Source organism: Ascaphus truei, chromosome 5 (assembly GCF_040206685.1).
Source record: "Ascaphus truei isolate aAscTru1 chromosome 5, aAscTru1.hap1, whole genome shotgun sequence".
NCBI classification, from domain to species: Eukaryota; Metazoa; Chordata; class Amphibia; order Anura; family Ascaphidae; genus Ascaphus; species Ascaphus truei.
In genome coordinates, this window is record NC_134487.1 from 157,808,994 (window position 1) to 157,824,229 (window position 15,236).

Here is a 15,236-nt window from a genome sequence, read left to right on the forward strand (position 1 = left end):
TGTTTGCAATATGATTGTTTTTATAAGCAGGCTAAAGACCTTTGCTAGCTTTTGGCTGGAAAGTGTGTGCATTGGTTTGTACTACTCATACCAGCTGGCATTGCCCTTATGTAAAGTTGACGTTAAAGCTTAAGACGAACAACCTAGAGCATTCTCAGTCCCATTCCTGTGTTGGAGAAGATTTCAGTTTCAGTAAAATAATTAGGACTAAAGTCTTAACCAGTTCACTGAAGATGTCATCATAGCATATTGAATAGGGGCTTATATGCCAAGAGTATTCTGGCAGACATGTTGTTTTCTTCCAGTGTACAGTTTTCATTAAATAAATGAATCATTTTATTTATATTCACAAATGACCACAACTAGTGCACTAAAGCCCCTATTTACTAAGCAGTCTTCTGCAATAAGACAACAGTCCATTCATTTAAAGGCATCTTCCAGTGCCTGAAGTTGTCTTGTACCAAAAGACTGCTTAGTAAATATATCATGAAATATAATGGGCACTATAATAATTTGATGAAAGGCAGCAAAATCATGCCTCGTTAGCTACCAAAGCTCTTTAACCTTATGTTGCACTGCAGTGCTGAGAGCCACTGACAGTTAGCAGAACGTCTAATCGGGACACTGAAATAAGTTAAATGTAAAGAACCAACTACTTTCCACTAAGTCAAAAGTTAGGAAGACTCCTGACTTGATTTAGCTACATTTAGCTCTTGGTATGGCCTTTTCTAAGGCAGGTAAGACTGTGTGATTTGAAGCTTTTATAATGAGGGCGTATTATTTACATAGTGATGCTTCCACCATGCCGACAAATAAATAAACACACCTTTGAAAGTAATATCTACAATATATAGAAAAGGTTGCGAACATTGCAAGTACAATACAAATCAGAGCATTGTGATATCCACACGGTTACAATGGTTAAGCTTCTTTCCATTTCTGTTGAAAGATGAAGGAAAACGTCTACAGCACTAAAGAACTCGGAGATTCAATCAGTGAGACACAATGTAGTGGAAGTCCCATGTTAAAGTGTTAAATACAGAAACTAATGACTATGATGTCAAGACATAACGAGGTTATCCTTTCTGCTTCAAGGTGATAATGACCAAACCGAAAGTAATGTCCAAGCTACGTTTCCTTTCTGCTTCACAGGTGATAACAACAAAAAGTCTATTTTTCTCTTGTTTCAATAACGGCCTTGAGATGGACCTGCCTGAAGTTCACAAAGCACATGAGATGGCTGAAAGACCTGCAGATCTCACTGTAAAGTTTGGGTCCAGCCAGCTGATGAGATCAAGCCTCGGTTTCATGTCGGTGCCAAACCTAAGCTCAATTTCCCCTAGAAATACAAAGAGGGAATTATGTTATGTTTCATGGGCAAACAGAATCAAACCATTAACAATTAATCATTTGGAACTTGAAATGTGCAGTCTAAAGTGAATGAAGGGTTTAAGTAGCACAGATGTTATAAAGCAGCGGAAAAGAAAAGACTCTTTAACTTCAAGAGACACATTTACATAATATACATTGCTGAAAACATTACATTCTGCAAATGAGATTGTCATTGTATTGTTATGCAAGTTCCTATAACACAAACATTTCAATAATATAAGCCCCACACACTACCATTCAGACGTTGCTTCTCCCAGACATTTTACGTATTAGTCCAAGTAAGCATGCAAACTCATGCCCTTATTCTATATTCTATGAAACCGCTCCCTGGTGCTGGAGAATATTTTAGTCCCTTGCATTGAAATGGAGCTGATCTCTTCTCTGGTGCTGGGATGAGACTTCAAAGTATAGGGGCCTTGGTGTCATAAACTATATTGTTGGCAATATGTCCTATTATGAATGATGTAAATCGTGGCTTAGAATTATAACCACAATAACATGTTTAAATAGCTGCTTATTTGACACAATGAAACGCAATAAGAAAAGCAATAAATACCTGACACCTTAGTTTCCTCATATTGGTCCATTGTGCTCAATTCAGTTAGATAACTGGTTTGCGTGCAAGATTCATTGGTATAATATCCTTTCCCATCTATGTTTGTCTGTTGCCATTCTGAGTTCTGTTCTAACATCTGAAATAGAATAAGTACACAGGTGTAAAACACGCTGCCCATGACGGACACAGCAGACCATTTTTTAAATGCTTGCCTTTAATAGCAGACAGAAGTTAATTTAAGAATGAACTTACATTGAACAAATCATCTGGCACATTTATACCTTCATCCTCTTATGTTGGTGTTAATATGAAAGGGAAAAAAAAAAGAAAAAAAAAATACATTTAATATATTACATATACTGTTTAGGGCAGCAGTTGATCAGTGCACTATACTCACACTTTGGTATTTACTACTGTTTTAAAACATTTCAAATCATCTATAGAAATGTAAGTACATTTCTCTCTGTACTTTATTCCTGTACATAGTAATACTTATAATAAGAGTTCATAGGTGTTTTATGCTGATGGTGATATATTTATAGCTCAAGCTAGTATTTCCTCATACAGTATAAAATAACTTTATCAGTTTCTTTATAGGGATGTACAAATTACTATGCTTCTCTAATACATATAGCTAATTTTAAGGTTGTGGTGCCTTTCATTGTAATTCAAAGAAAGAGTCATACATGGGTGTTTGACACAAAACAATGTTTTTATTAAGATGTATTCTTGTTTCTTTAACAGCTCATGATAAATATCTTCAACACCTATGAACCATTTCCATGCTGCTCCAAGTAAATAGGTGTACTAGCTGTGCTGCTCCCAGCAAAAAATGACTTATTTTGTAGGATGCAATACATTTTACTAGACCAACATAAGAACTCTTCAGAAATGTAGTTTACACATGAGCTTTGACAGAAACATAGACATTAAAATCAGGCATGGGGATCATTTTGGTCTATCTAGTCTGCCAATTCCCCTCAACTATAATAAATTATTTTTCCAGAATTAGGATGCCATTTTGTCGATCCAATGCAATTTTGTTTTTTTTTTAACTTCCATGCATTCTGTACACCTTTCCTATGAAAGTACTCTCATTTCTGAAACTGCCACCCTTAGGCCGCGGGCATAGTCAGCGTACAGCTGCTGAGCCGCACTCACGCTTGCAGTGAGCCCCTGCAGCCGCAAGGAGAGCGGCTTTAGCAGGGGCTTGCGCACGCTTCCGCAGGCATGCGGAGGCGTAGCACTTAAAAAAATTCGTTTGCGCACTGAGGGGAGTGGAGGGCCGGTCATATGAGCGGTACGCCCAATGAGGGCGAACCAGCTCCGTGACGTCACTGGCCCGCCCCCAGACACCCCCCCGGACGGCGCGCGTAGTAAAGCCAGGGAAAGCACCCGCTTTCCCTCAGCCTCCGCGTGCCTCCGCACGGCTGGAGTCTCTATGGACTCAGCCTTAAGCTTCAGCGCAGTACCTTTTGAAGTGTTGCTCTTTCTAATCTAAATATCTCAATTTTGTATCATATTGATGCCACTAATGTATCTTAGAGTTTCTATCCAATCAGCCTCTTTCTTCTTTCTTCCAGGATGTAAGAATTGAGGTCCTGATAAGATTTATGATGCAAACTAAGCACTGTTTTTAATATTATACATTGGAAGACCTTGAGCAGTGGTCCAATAAAAGTAATCACAAAAGAAAAGTCATATTGTAGAAAAAAAGTCATAGATCAGCCAAAACTCTGGCATCATCCAATCAAATATAGCAACTATAGCTCAGCATTAAAAGTCAATGACGAGGAAGTGTTGTATTTAACTAGATTCAATGTTACCTTCTGAAGAGGAAGGCATCGGTGACACCTGAAAGGGGTAGAGGTCGTTCGTGCTGTCGGCTTTTGAGATTTCCAGGTGGCAGTTCCACTCTGTCATAGTGCTGGTGACGTCACATTCATTTATGTCTATAAAGCATACAGTACTTGAGTTAGAACTGAAATCGCTGAGCATAGTGCAGCCCTGACGTGTTAATGTGCACAGGGAGAGCCAGTGTAATGTGACCAACTGTCCTATTACGTTGGACCCTTTAATGTAAGATTTGTACCTATCTAAATTTTAGCTCAAAAATCTACTTTCCATTTGGGAAAATGTATATTATAAAGTAGACGATGCAAATCCTAGCTTCGGCTAGCATGCTGGTTTGTGGGGATTCTGCAACTGACCACTAACACAGCAGGATAGTTTTCCCGTCTGTTAGTGCTTACATTTAGATGATTAAAAAGGCAAGTCATGGAAATAGCTATCTGATTGCAAGCAGCATCAGTAGATTGTGCCCACCTTTTTTTTTTTTGTTACTTAAATTTTTATTGATCATTTTGTAGGGTTGGGGGGTGGATACATAAAAGAAAAGGGAATGGGGGTGCTCACCTTTTTCTACATAAATATAAGTGGTAAAATGGGATTGCTTTTCGGCCTAAATGCTGCAATGTGAGCTCAGTGTGCACAGATGAGGTGTTAAGATAAAAATGGTTATAGTGAATAGAAATCTGAACCTCACCTAATATATCCGTGCTGCCAATATCAATTTCCTGTTCTGCATACATGCTACACGTAGCTGTATAACTGCTGTGGTCTCTTGGTAGCTGGGTGTTTTCCACTGCTTCCTCCACCTCTTCCGGACTTGAGTCCTCGATCTATAACGGACATACAAACCTTCAGTAACCTGTATCCAAGTATGTTATGAGATTATTTAGAATGGCTGCTTTAATGCAATGAAAGTCTCATTGCTCAGTAAAATCAATATGTACCTTTTTCTTAATCATGCTCTTGCAATCGTTATGTGATTTTGATTTTCGTACTGTAAAACAAAATTGAAGCAACTAGGTTGAAAAATATTTATTTCATAGCAGTTCTGTTTTATACTATTAATTACTCATACGGTATCTCATACATTCTTGTACAGAGATAAGAGTATTACAGTAACTTCTAAGTAGTAAAGGCTCTGGGCCTACAGATTCCTGCCTTGGAGTACTGAACTACAGGGTTTTGTAACATCCACAAAAAGGCACCACTTTGCATATTTTAATTTAAAAATGTATCAGAAAAGTTTTAAAATAATATTTTTAACACACCCACACGTCAATGAGGCTGACAGGAGGATTCCAATTGCACAGATAAATGTTTAGATTGGTGTTTACTGGTGCACTTAAGCAATGGCTATTAAGAGAGGGCATTTGTCTCTAATGCAGGTAGAAACAGGTCTCCCTAACAGACATCAAGAAAATGTAAGCGAAAAGCGATAAACCCACAGAAGACAAGGGATCAACTAATAGTTGCTTAAAAATGATACTGAACAAATGTATTTAAAACCTAGATTAGAAGGAGCCTTACAATGCTAAACAGGCTTTGTAAACAGACACATATAAATACCTTTATAAGCCAATAATGAAAACATACAGAAAAAAAAAAAAAAGACAGTGCACAACTCCTATAGTAAGGTTGGTATAATGTGATTTGGTAGAACAGGTACGTAATATCAACCCTACTATACTAGGAGAGTGCTGCCTTTTTTCTTTTTCTGTTAGTCCCTGAGATGATGAGCCACCTTTATTGACCAGCAGCAGTCTCAATTCATGTGTATAAGGTTATTTAAAACACATTTACTGTATGTATCTTAAATACACACTTGTTACACTTTATATGAGAGCTATTACACTGGCTCCCCACAGATAGTTTCTCTATATATTTTTGAGCTTATTTTAAGCAATAAGTCACTTTAATAACTGCACACAATCTGGTGCTTTTTGTTTTTGAAAAAATTATTTATTCTTATATATCAGCAGTAATCATATTACCTAATAATTTTCTTGTTGAGGCACATCACTAGTTCCACAAATTAGCAATACATGTTTTGCAAGAAATAAGCAGTTCGAGGTAAGTTACCTTTCCGCTCTGTCTTTATTTGGGCTGGTAGCATTCTGTACACTCGGATTGCACTGGAGCCTTTGTATACACTTTTATCCTTCACTTCTTCTATATCAGACAAAGAGTTCATAGCACACCGGAAGTTAGCCTTCCAAGTCTTGGGGTCAGGTTCCTTCTCACCACACTTATACCGCCCTGCAAAAAAAAAATTTGACTGATTAAAACATTTAATGCTGCGGCCTGACCAGGCAATGTAAAGCATGTAAGACTCCTGTCAAAAGTGGTGAACGCCATTTTTAAAGTATGATTTGCACATGATCTGTAATAAGTATTGCTAAGGGGTGCTTTATATGTGTAACTAGTGTTGCAATGACATCAGTCATTTACGTTGTTATCAGCCAGCTAAAGGGCTGTTTGACTAAGTTAGGAATTTATCTGAAGGCCAGTCCACTATCTCAGTTCCCAAAAATGCTTCAAAAACTGCTGCACGGTACTTGATAAACATTGGCTATTTTTCAAACCAATGATGTTCTGCCTTTCCTTAATGACAGAACATATTACATATAAGTTGTACTTTGTGCATACAGGTCATACCTACTGAACTATGTCCATGCCAGCTGGGATTGAAACATATGCAGGCAGAAGGCCATCTTTATGAACAGATATAATATTTTTCTTAAGAGCACACTTGTTATTACAAAATATCCATGTATATGGTTCCTATTAAATCTACTGTTTGCTCTTTTCAAGTCACCTCTAAAATACCCAACTATTTTATAAATGTTGCCATAGACTAGGTTATGCTTTGTGCAGTGCGGATTACTAAACATACCTGTGTGAATAGCCCAGCTGCGGAAAAGACAGGCATCTCTGTTAATGTCCCATCCATGTCTAGCAGCATGTTTCCATGGGATTTGGAAAATCCTTTCGTCCTGTTGTGAAATAAATTGATTATTACACTCTTATTCATTTTTTTTATCTGCAGCAAAGTAACCTGTATACATACGTAATAATAGCTATATTCATGTGCACAAACTTGGGACTAAAGGTCCTTAGTTACTAGTTGTGCTAGTCCATAAGGCAACCTTCAGTCCATTTACTTTAACGGGGGGTAAGATGTCTTCAGGTGACAGAAGGTGTCTTATGGAATAGCAGTGCTTAGTAAACATGGGCCTTAATGTTTCAAGGTCATACACTACTGAAATAGTTTTTACATTGCAACGGAATACAATAATAAAAACACCCACTGCATGTAAACTGTTTTTTTTTTATTCAGACTGTACTTCCTCCTTTGCAAACACATAATAACCCATTGGCTGTTGATCTGCATTTGTCTCTAATTATTATTAAGTGAACTAACAGTGACCAGCTGTGCCTGTGTTTACTTTTCTATTACAATTTCCAGCATTTCTATTCAGTATCTTGGTAATGGGGCCCCTACTTGGGTACTTGCTGCACTAAAGTACTCAAACACTCCTAAAATGTAAGTAGTAAACCACCACAAAGCAGAATGTGTGGATATATGTCTTACCTTGTTGAGCCATACAAGGCCAGGGATTGTGTTGGTCCCAATCTGCTTTTCTAACCAGGGTCTCAATCGCAAACGTGTTACAGGCATTTTTCTGTGAGAAGAACAGTGAAGCATTTTGTGAATTAAAGCCGAGATTCTGTTTTTTATTTTGATCAATTGGGAATCTTCCGTTTCTACAGCTAGACAAAACATACACCCTCATTTCCAGAAACTGTTATTTATGTTTTAGTTTAACCATCTGACAAAGCAAAACCTCTTCTGGAGAGCTGTTAAATTGCCAACCACCATTTATTCCATCCAAAGGAACCACAGAAAATGGCATTCTTAATAATAAATAATTTTAAGAAAATGAGTGATTACAAAAAACAAAGTTCATCAATATTTGTAATACAGATGAATGCCAAACTGATAGCCATGTAAATACAAAATGATATAATACATATATATATATATATATATATATTTTCCCCCAATTATAATTAAATTAGATATTTCTTATTGTTATTGCCGCCAATGATACATTTTTCAGACTCTCAATTTCATATATTTGGAGTTATAAGTTTGTCACTTACAGTTAACAACCGTTTGTAAACTCTGACATATTTTCTCCAGTAGTTCTCTACTAGTTATTATAATACTCAAACTATTAACCATGAGGCCAACATAAAAGGTGTTACATGTGTTGTTTCGCATGAAATCTCCATACAGCAAAAATCTCTTGTATGGGTATAACCTGTCTTCTATATTGTCTGTACCAACATCTATATCAGATGAATTATACGTTATTTATTGTTAGAACTCCTGGTGTAGCTAGAAGCATAAAAATTACATGTATGTACATGCTGCTGCCATACACCCAACAAAGCCATGTGCAGTATTGCAGTAATAGCCAGCAAAACATTGCCTTCTATGAATTCATCCAGCCCTTTCTTTACTCTTAAAGCAACATAACTTGTTTTACTCGCCAATGTTAAATTAAAATGCTGTGCTTCCAAAAAAATCCTAAAGGACTGAAAATTGGCTAAACCCCCCAAAATGTTATAAGGTCTCATTGTGAAGTCAGCCAGCTACAATAATACATACGCTCCAATTAATTATTCTGAAACAATGCCAAACTACTGCAAGAAATCCGTTTAACATACATGACAAAGTTTTCCTACAGTAGGTGTACTACTGGTGCAATACCCCCCCCCCCCCCTCCAAAAAAAACAAAACAGTGTGTCTGTGTGCATGTACTGTATGTATAGATGTATAAATCCACTGACAAATATGGTACTGCTTCACCAGAAAAACTTTTTCGCATTTTTCTGCTACAGAATCGTTCATCTGCGTAGTGTGTACAAAACAGCAATGGCATATATCATAAAATTGTACGTTACACAAATCCACTCAGAACATGTCACATATTGTTATGTTATAGAACTCCATAGATAATAAGTGTGTTATAGGTTACACAAATCATCCAGGCATTGCAAGTGCTACATTTGTATCTTACAGCAATCCATTCACAACACACAAAAAACTTTGTGTGCACCTTTTTGCTACCTAAAATGCTCACCTTTTGTCCTCCTGTTGATTTACACACTCACAGGACACACACACACACACACACACACACACACTCCTTGTAAAATGCTACATCCTGGCTGCCATATCTCGAGGGTATACTAAAATTATAACCCTCAATCAGTCTTGTGCACGCTGAGTTTTCTCCTCCCACTGCATACGTACAAATGGTGTTTTTTTCATACAGCACTTCCTCCTTCATTCAACCAGCAACTGCAGAACCAACCGTACATATTATTTTGCAGCTTTACACAACAAAAACACCACCTGCCACAGTCCCCATAATAATCTATTTGAGTGCATTAAATAATGTCAACATTGCAACAATCCCAGCTATAACAATAGATCATCTCTTGTAGACACACAGATCCATACAATATTAACCCCTTGTCCTTAAATCCTATGCATGCATAATTGTTATGCATAATGTAAATGCATAATTATTATGCACGATGCAGGCACAAAAGTATTCAGAAACTGCACAGCACTAAAAAGTTTGTGTCAGATCTGTTGTCTATCCATGAGTGAAACATGCATCTGTATATTTCATAGTACTGTACCTGTTAGGCTGTTGGATACAAAGTTACAGAAGGCTGCTGGGTTGCCCACCTTCTGCCTTTCTAGGTTCAGAGAAGACTGAGTTTACTAGGAAAGATCCTCTCCTGATCAAGCCTTGGTGTGCATACTTTGTGTAGCGGGATTCCCCAGGTATTAAACTCAGTAAGCCCTGCCCCATGGACAGTTGCTGCCCCTATTGGTTATACTGAGCCATGCTAAGAAGCATCATTTCGGGGAAATCATGCTGTTGTATAGTTAGGCTGCAGAAGGGGAAGTCCACAACACTGCAGCCTCCTCCCTAATAAATGCCTGCAGTATGTGACAAGATTTCAATACAGATGGTAGGAAGTAAACAAAAGAAAAAGTGTATCAAACTCGCCCAAAATCAAAAGTACATTTTTATTTCTCAGGATATGCACTGCATACGGTAAAAGTTTCAGAAACTACAGTTATAGTCTCTGTATTTATTGCCACCTTCTATTGATTGCTAACCCAAGACTTTTTGCAACTAAATGACATTTTTTAAATGTTTTTATTTTATTTATATATTTATTTCTCTTAGTCTCTGGCGGCGTCAGCTCCTGCAAGGTCCCATCAACATGGCTCTGCGACGTCAAATGGTGCCACGTTGCCATGACAATGTGACATCACGATGCCATGTGGTGTCAAGTTGCTATGACAATAGGACGCCTTAAGGCGCCGTGGTGACACGTGAAGAACTGTTGTCACTGCAACATGACGCTGCGTGGCGCTGATATCACGTACCGTTCTGTTGTCATGGCAACGCAATGCCATTTGACAACATGGAGCCATGTTGACGGGACCCTGCATGGGTAGGTGCTGCCGAATGATGCCGCAGTCACCGGCCAGAGATTTCACAGGTGAACCCGTAGCTCGGAGATACATAGTAGCTGAAACCCAGCTTTTTAACAATAATTTTTATTTGCATATATTAATATATAGGATATGAAATAAAGATGAGGGAAAGGGGTGGGAGTAAGGTGGGAACAGAAAGAAAAGGTACTGGGGGGAGGGGCACTAATGACATTCCGCTTGCATCTCAAAAAAGAATCAGGGTTTGAAACTGTTTGCATCACAGTTAAAATTCACATTTACAGCTCAAATTCACATTTACAGCTGTTATATAGTACTGTACAGAGACTTGTGTCAAACCACACTCCTCTCATCTCATTCAGCCACGACTCCCAAACACACAAATACCTATCTACAGTATCATTATACATCCGGTGTTGCTGAGGTTCCCAGAACCCTGTTCAGCATTCGGAACACCTGAATCCAAAGTTTTTTCACCAGTGAACAGGGCCACCATATATATAGGAATGTACCTACCTTCCCGATCCTCTAAAACACAGAGGAGACACCTGACCAAAGTTTTTGTTCAGTTTGGATGGGGTCAAGTACCACCTGTACTGTAATTTATAACTTCTCTTTTATAATTGTACTAGCTGATATACCTGGCATTGCCCGGGATGTAATGTTCCCGCTCCCCTCTCTCTCTCCCCTCCCCCCTCTCTATCTCTCTCCCTTCCCCCCTCTCTCTCCCCTCCCCCTCCCCCTCTTCCCTCCACTCTCCCCTCTCTCTCCCCTCCCCTCCACTCTCCCCTCTCTCTCCCCTCCCTCTCTACTCCCTTTCTCTCTTCCCCTGTTTTCCCCCTCTCTGTTTGTCTCCCGTTCACATCAATCTGGTCGTCGTCCCCCTTTACAGGTCCGGTCCAAAATTAACACGTCCGGTCCCCTGCCCCCTTACACCTCTTTTCTCCCCCCCCCCCCCTTTTCATGCAGTGTGTGTGCGGCAGTGTGTGTGTGCGCCAGTCAGTGTGTGTGTGTGTGTGTGTGTGTGTGTGTGCGCATCAGTCAGTGTGTGTGTGCGTCAGTCAGTATGTTTGTGTGTGTGGGCGCGTCAGTCAGTGTGTGTGGGCGTGCGCCAGTCAGTGTGTGTGCATGCACGTAAGTCAGTGTGTGTGTGCGTCAGTCAGTGTGTGTGTGTGCCAGTCAGTGTGTGTGTGGCGTGTGTGTGCGTCAGCCAGTCAGTGTGCGTGTCAGTCAGTGTGTGTGTCAGTCAGTGTGTGTGTCAGTCAGTCAGTATGTGTCAGTCATTGTGTGTGTGTCAGTCAGTCAGTGTGTGTGTGTGGCAATATGTCAGTTTGTGTATGTGTGTAGCAGTCAGTCTGGTGTTGCACTCCCTCTCTCTTGAGTGTTCCCTCCCCCCCCCCCCCCCCGCAGACGTGCGGAGGAAGGGGGAGACGGGGGCCCTTAGTGTGTGGGTCACATCTACACACTTGCTCTAAATATGTGCTAGCGTCAGGCATACCCTTGTGCAATGTGCTCTGTACAAAGTGCCTAATTTGTATTAAGCAAAAGAGTTCTGTATTCAGGAAGTTTTGGGTGTCTTTTTTAGAAAGTCAAATTACTTAACCTCTCCATCTCTAATCATGTCTCTAGGTCTAGTGATACCATTGTCTAACCGCCATGTGAAAGTATTTTTCCGCATGCCTGGGGAAACCATGGCTTTACCGAAAAGGGGAGTCATAGTATGATTAGGTTGTATTAATCCTATTTTTCCCACTATCGTGTCCCAAATCTTGAGAGAAAGTAAGGTAGTTGGACTGTATCTCCCTCTCTAACCTGACAGTTCCTGGGGATCCACATGATCCCTTCTAATGTTGGGGCCGAGTAGTGATTCTCTATATCGACCCAATGTACTGTGTTGTGTGGAGTATGCCAAAGGACCATTTGGGCCAGTTGTGCCGACCTAAAGTATTCCAGGAAGCTTGGGCCTCCCTGTGTCCTAGGCAGAATGACAACCCCTCTCCGCATCCTTGATTTTAGATTGTTCCAAATACATTTTATTACCTGTTTATGCAGATCTTCTAAATCTTTTTTGCTTAACAATTATTGGGAAGGAACTAAACAAATATAGGATCTTTGGGAGTAGGATCATTTTGATTGAGTAAATTTATACTATAATACTATAAATATGTTGCCCTCTTTCCCCCCCCCCCCCCCATCATGAGATTGGGGTGGGTATGTGTATCTGACTACTTATCAGTGTGGTGCTGTACCTGTTTGGCAACCAGGAGGGCTGAGCTTCCGCCACGGGGAACCCGGGGTGAATTACTCTTAATACTACTGTATGGTGCAGCACCTCCACCTGTGATGGCTCCCAGCAGAGCGGGAGTTGTTCCTCGCAGGACACATACAAATGAACACATACACTGGATGTGAAATAGCAAAGGGCTTTACTGAACATAACATATATCTTACACACTTATACTATAACGCTCATATAACCTTAGTGGCTCGGCCACTCTCATCAGGAATAACGTCTCTGTCCCCTCACCGCGTGCCCTACAGACCATGTCCATGTATAGTACTATATTGGTATAGGCTCAGTCCTTTGGCCACTTAGCTAGTGTCCCCAAAGAGTTATGCCTAAGGCGGGATCAGCGCCTGTTGACCGGTGTTGGTGCACTTGATGTAATAATACCTTCCGGTCACGGCGGTGACCGGGAACAACTTCGCAAAGGGTCAGACGAATCAGCGGCCTGCCTACTGGGTCTCAATGTTCAGCCGTCTGGTCCCAAACGACTCGCCACAACCGCAACTCTGTGCTTTGTCCCTAACTGGTACTCAGTAAGGGTGATGCTCGCTACCACTATAGAGCGTCCCTGCAGCACAGCAACCTATGGTGACTTCAGGGATTCTCCTATGGGCCTGCGGGGAAGAACTGTCCTATGCAGGCGGGTCCCTGACCCCCTGCACCCACACTACGTCTCCCTTCACCTCCCAGATCCCCTCTCACTAGCTTCTCCCTAATACCTGTAGCAACCGCACTGCACTCAACCTGGTACCTGCAGCTACACTGCACACAACCTGGTACCTGCAGCTACACTGCACACAACCTGGTACCTGCAGCAACCGTGCTGCACACACACTGTGCCTACTTGTCAGTGCTTACAGCACTGCCAGCCGTGACACTGACAAGACTGCACACACACCTAAGGCCTAGTTCAGGGTGCCAGAGGCAGGAGTTGGAGGGAGGGAGGGAGGGCGTTCGGGAGGGAGGGCGGCAGTCTGCTGTGTGATGTGTGTTCATCCCCAGCAGACTTTTTCAGGAGTTGAGGAGGGGGCGGGGCTACAGACGTGAGGTTAGGGATCGAAGCTGCAGTCTTGAAATCATTCTCAAGAATGATTTCATTGGCTGCCTAGGTCCCTGTGACGCTGCTGCAGCTTTAAAAAACGAATTTTTTGTTTATTGAAACTGTAGCCAGCGTCAACTCCGGGCTTCGGAGACAGTGCAGCTGCTACCCTGACAACCAGTATTCAATTTGAATACTTTGTGTCCCACGGCAGCTCGCAAGGCAGCACGCCCTCCCTCCGAAGCCTGCACCCTGAACGAGGCCTAAGGCAGGGTCCCTAACCTAGGGGTCATCCCTCAGTACCTACCCACTACCCTGGTGGGGATTGGGGCCTGCCTGGGATCTGGGGAACTACCTTACCTGGTGTAGGTGCCACTTGCTCCCTACACCCTTCCTTCCCCTTCCTGCTCCCAGCTCCAACTGACAAACGTGGTCCCCGCAACATTGTTGCCTTCCTCCACAGGAGAAGCTGCAAAACCCTATTTGCTGGCTGGCTGCACGTGATGTGGGTGAAAGGGTACTCCCCAGAGGCTGCTGGGAATTGTAGTCCACTCAGGACCTCTGTAGCATTCGAACCGCGTGCGCTATCTTTACTGTGCACGCGTGATCCTGTAATGGCTACCGCGGTGGTAAGGGGGCTAGGGGGAAGCCTGCTACATATACTATATGCTTTCTTTTGGGATTTAAACATGTATGGGTAATATCCCTGTAAAGCGAATCATAGTCACAAATTAATTTCACCCCCAGATAGCTAATAGTTTCTTTATGCCACTTGAGGTTGAAATTGATGCTTATGAGCTTAACCACCTCTGGGGCAGATTAATGTTTGACTTGAGATTTGCTACTGATGACTCTAAACCCTGATACTTTCTCAAATCCTTGGACTGTAGATTGGGTAGCATGGTCAGAGACTTGGTTAGTGTGGCTATTACATCATCTGTGAATAGACTTCTTTTATATTCCTAATTTCCTATTTTTAGTCCTAAAATGTTTGGGTCACACCTTATCCCACTGGTTAGGGTCTCTAATGATAGAGCAAATAACAACGGGGAGATGGGGCAACCCTGTCTCGTACCATTTTTGATCTCTAATGTTATAGAACACATCCCTGACTTCTGATGAAGGCTGGTGGTGAGCTATATGTAATTTTTGTGTAGTTTAGGAAATTCCCTGTGATCCAAAATGTGTTGAGGGTCCTGAAAAGGTAGGGTCAAACCGCCCTCCAAAGGCCTTTTTCAATCAAGCGATTGTAGCAATTATAGAGTCTTAGGCCTTGCCCCCGCTGCCTGCTACAGCGTCCGCTGTGGCGGACGCAGCGCTCACGAGAGCCCTCCCCGCAATGGCGCCGGGCCCGCTGCGAGGGGGGGCCGCAGCGCTCGCGCGAGAGCTACTCCTGCTCTCAATAGAATTGAGAGCAGGAACTCGCGTCGAGCGGCTAGGCACGCCCCCCGGCGGTTCAGCCAATGAGGGCGAACCTGCCGGGTGACGTCATGGCCGCGCCCCCGTCACTCCTCCGCCACGCACCCCCCGGTCTCTTCTTCTGCAGTGAGCTGCAGACCGG

At 41.8% G+C, this 15,236-nt stretch overlaps 1 protein-coding gene across 3 annotated transcripts; it reads right to left on the reverse strand.

Annotated features, from left to right (window-relative positions):
• Positions 1–748: 748 nt before the first annotated feature.
• IRF1 (interferon regulatory factor 1) lies at positions 749–9,675 on the reverse strand. 3 transcript variants are annotated; one of them, XM_075601124.1, is made up of 10 exons: positions 9,518–9,675; positions 7,392–7,482; positions 6,693–6,792; positions 5,879–6,055; positions 4,744–4,793; positions 4,494–4,629; positions 3,775–3,900; positions 2,201–2,238; positions 1,956–2,084; positions 749–1,339 (listed from the first exon to the last, which is right to left on the reverse strand). In XM_075601124.1, the coding sequence occupies exons 2-10, from the start codon at positions 7,476–7,478 to the stop codon at positions 1,307–1,309; spliced, it is 876 nt and encodes a 291-aa protein (XP_075457239.1). In that variant the 5' UTR covers positions 7,479–7,482; positions 9,518–9,675; the 3' UTR covers positions 749–1,306. The 3 variants fall into 3 exon arrangements, with proteins under 3 accessions (XP_075457239.1, XP_075457237.1, XP_075457238.1); XM_075601122.1 differs by having other exon boundaries at positions 1,949–2,084; XM_075601123.1 differs by lacking the exon at positions 9,518–9,675 and adding an exon at positions 8,950–9,089 and having other exon boundaries at positions 1,949–2,084.
• Positions 9,676–15,236: the final 5,561 nt, after the last annotated feature.

What these genes read in the sequence shown, in the direction of transcription:
- IRF1 (XM_075601122.1), bottom strand. Translation starts at nt 7,478, where the DNA reads ATGCCTGTAACACGTTTGCGATTGAGACCCTGGTTAGAAAAGCAGATT. An exon ending in CAGCTGGGCTATTCACACAG is followed by an intron (nt 6,056 to 6,692) that starts GTATGTTTAGTA and finishes TTTTTTTTGCAG; the next exon opens with GGCGGTATAAGTGTGGTGAG. An exon ending in GATGCCTTCCTCTTCAGAAG is followed by an intron (nt 2,239 to 3,774) that starts GTAACATTGAAT and finishes CACCAACATAAG; the next exon opens with AGGATGAAGGTATAAATGTG.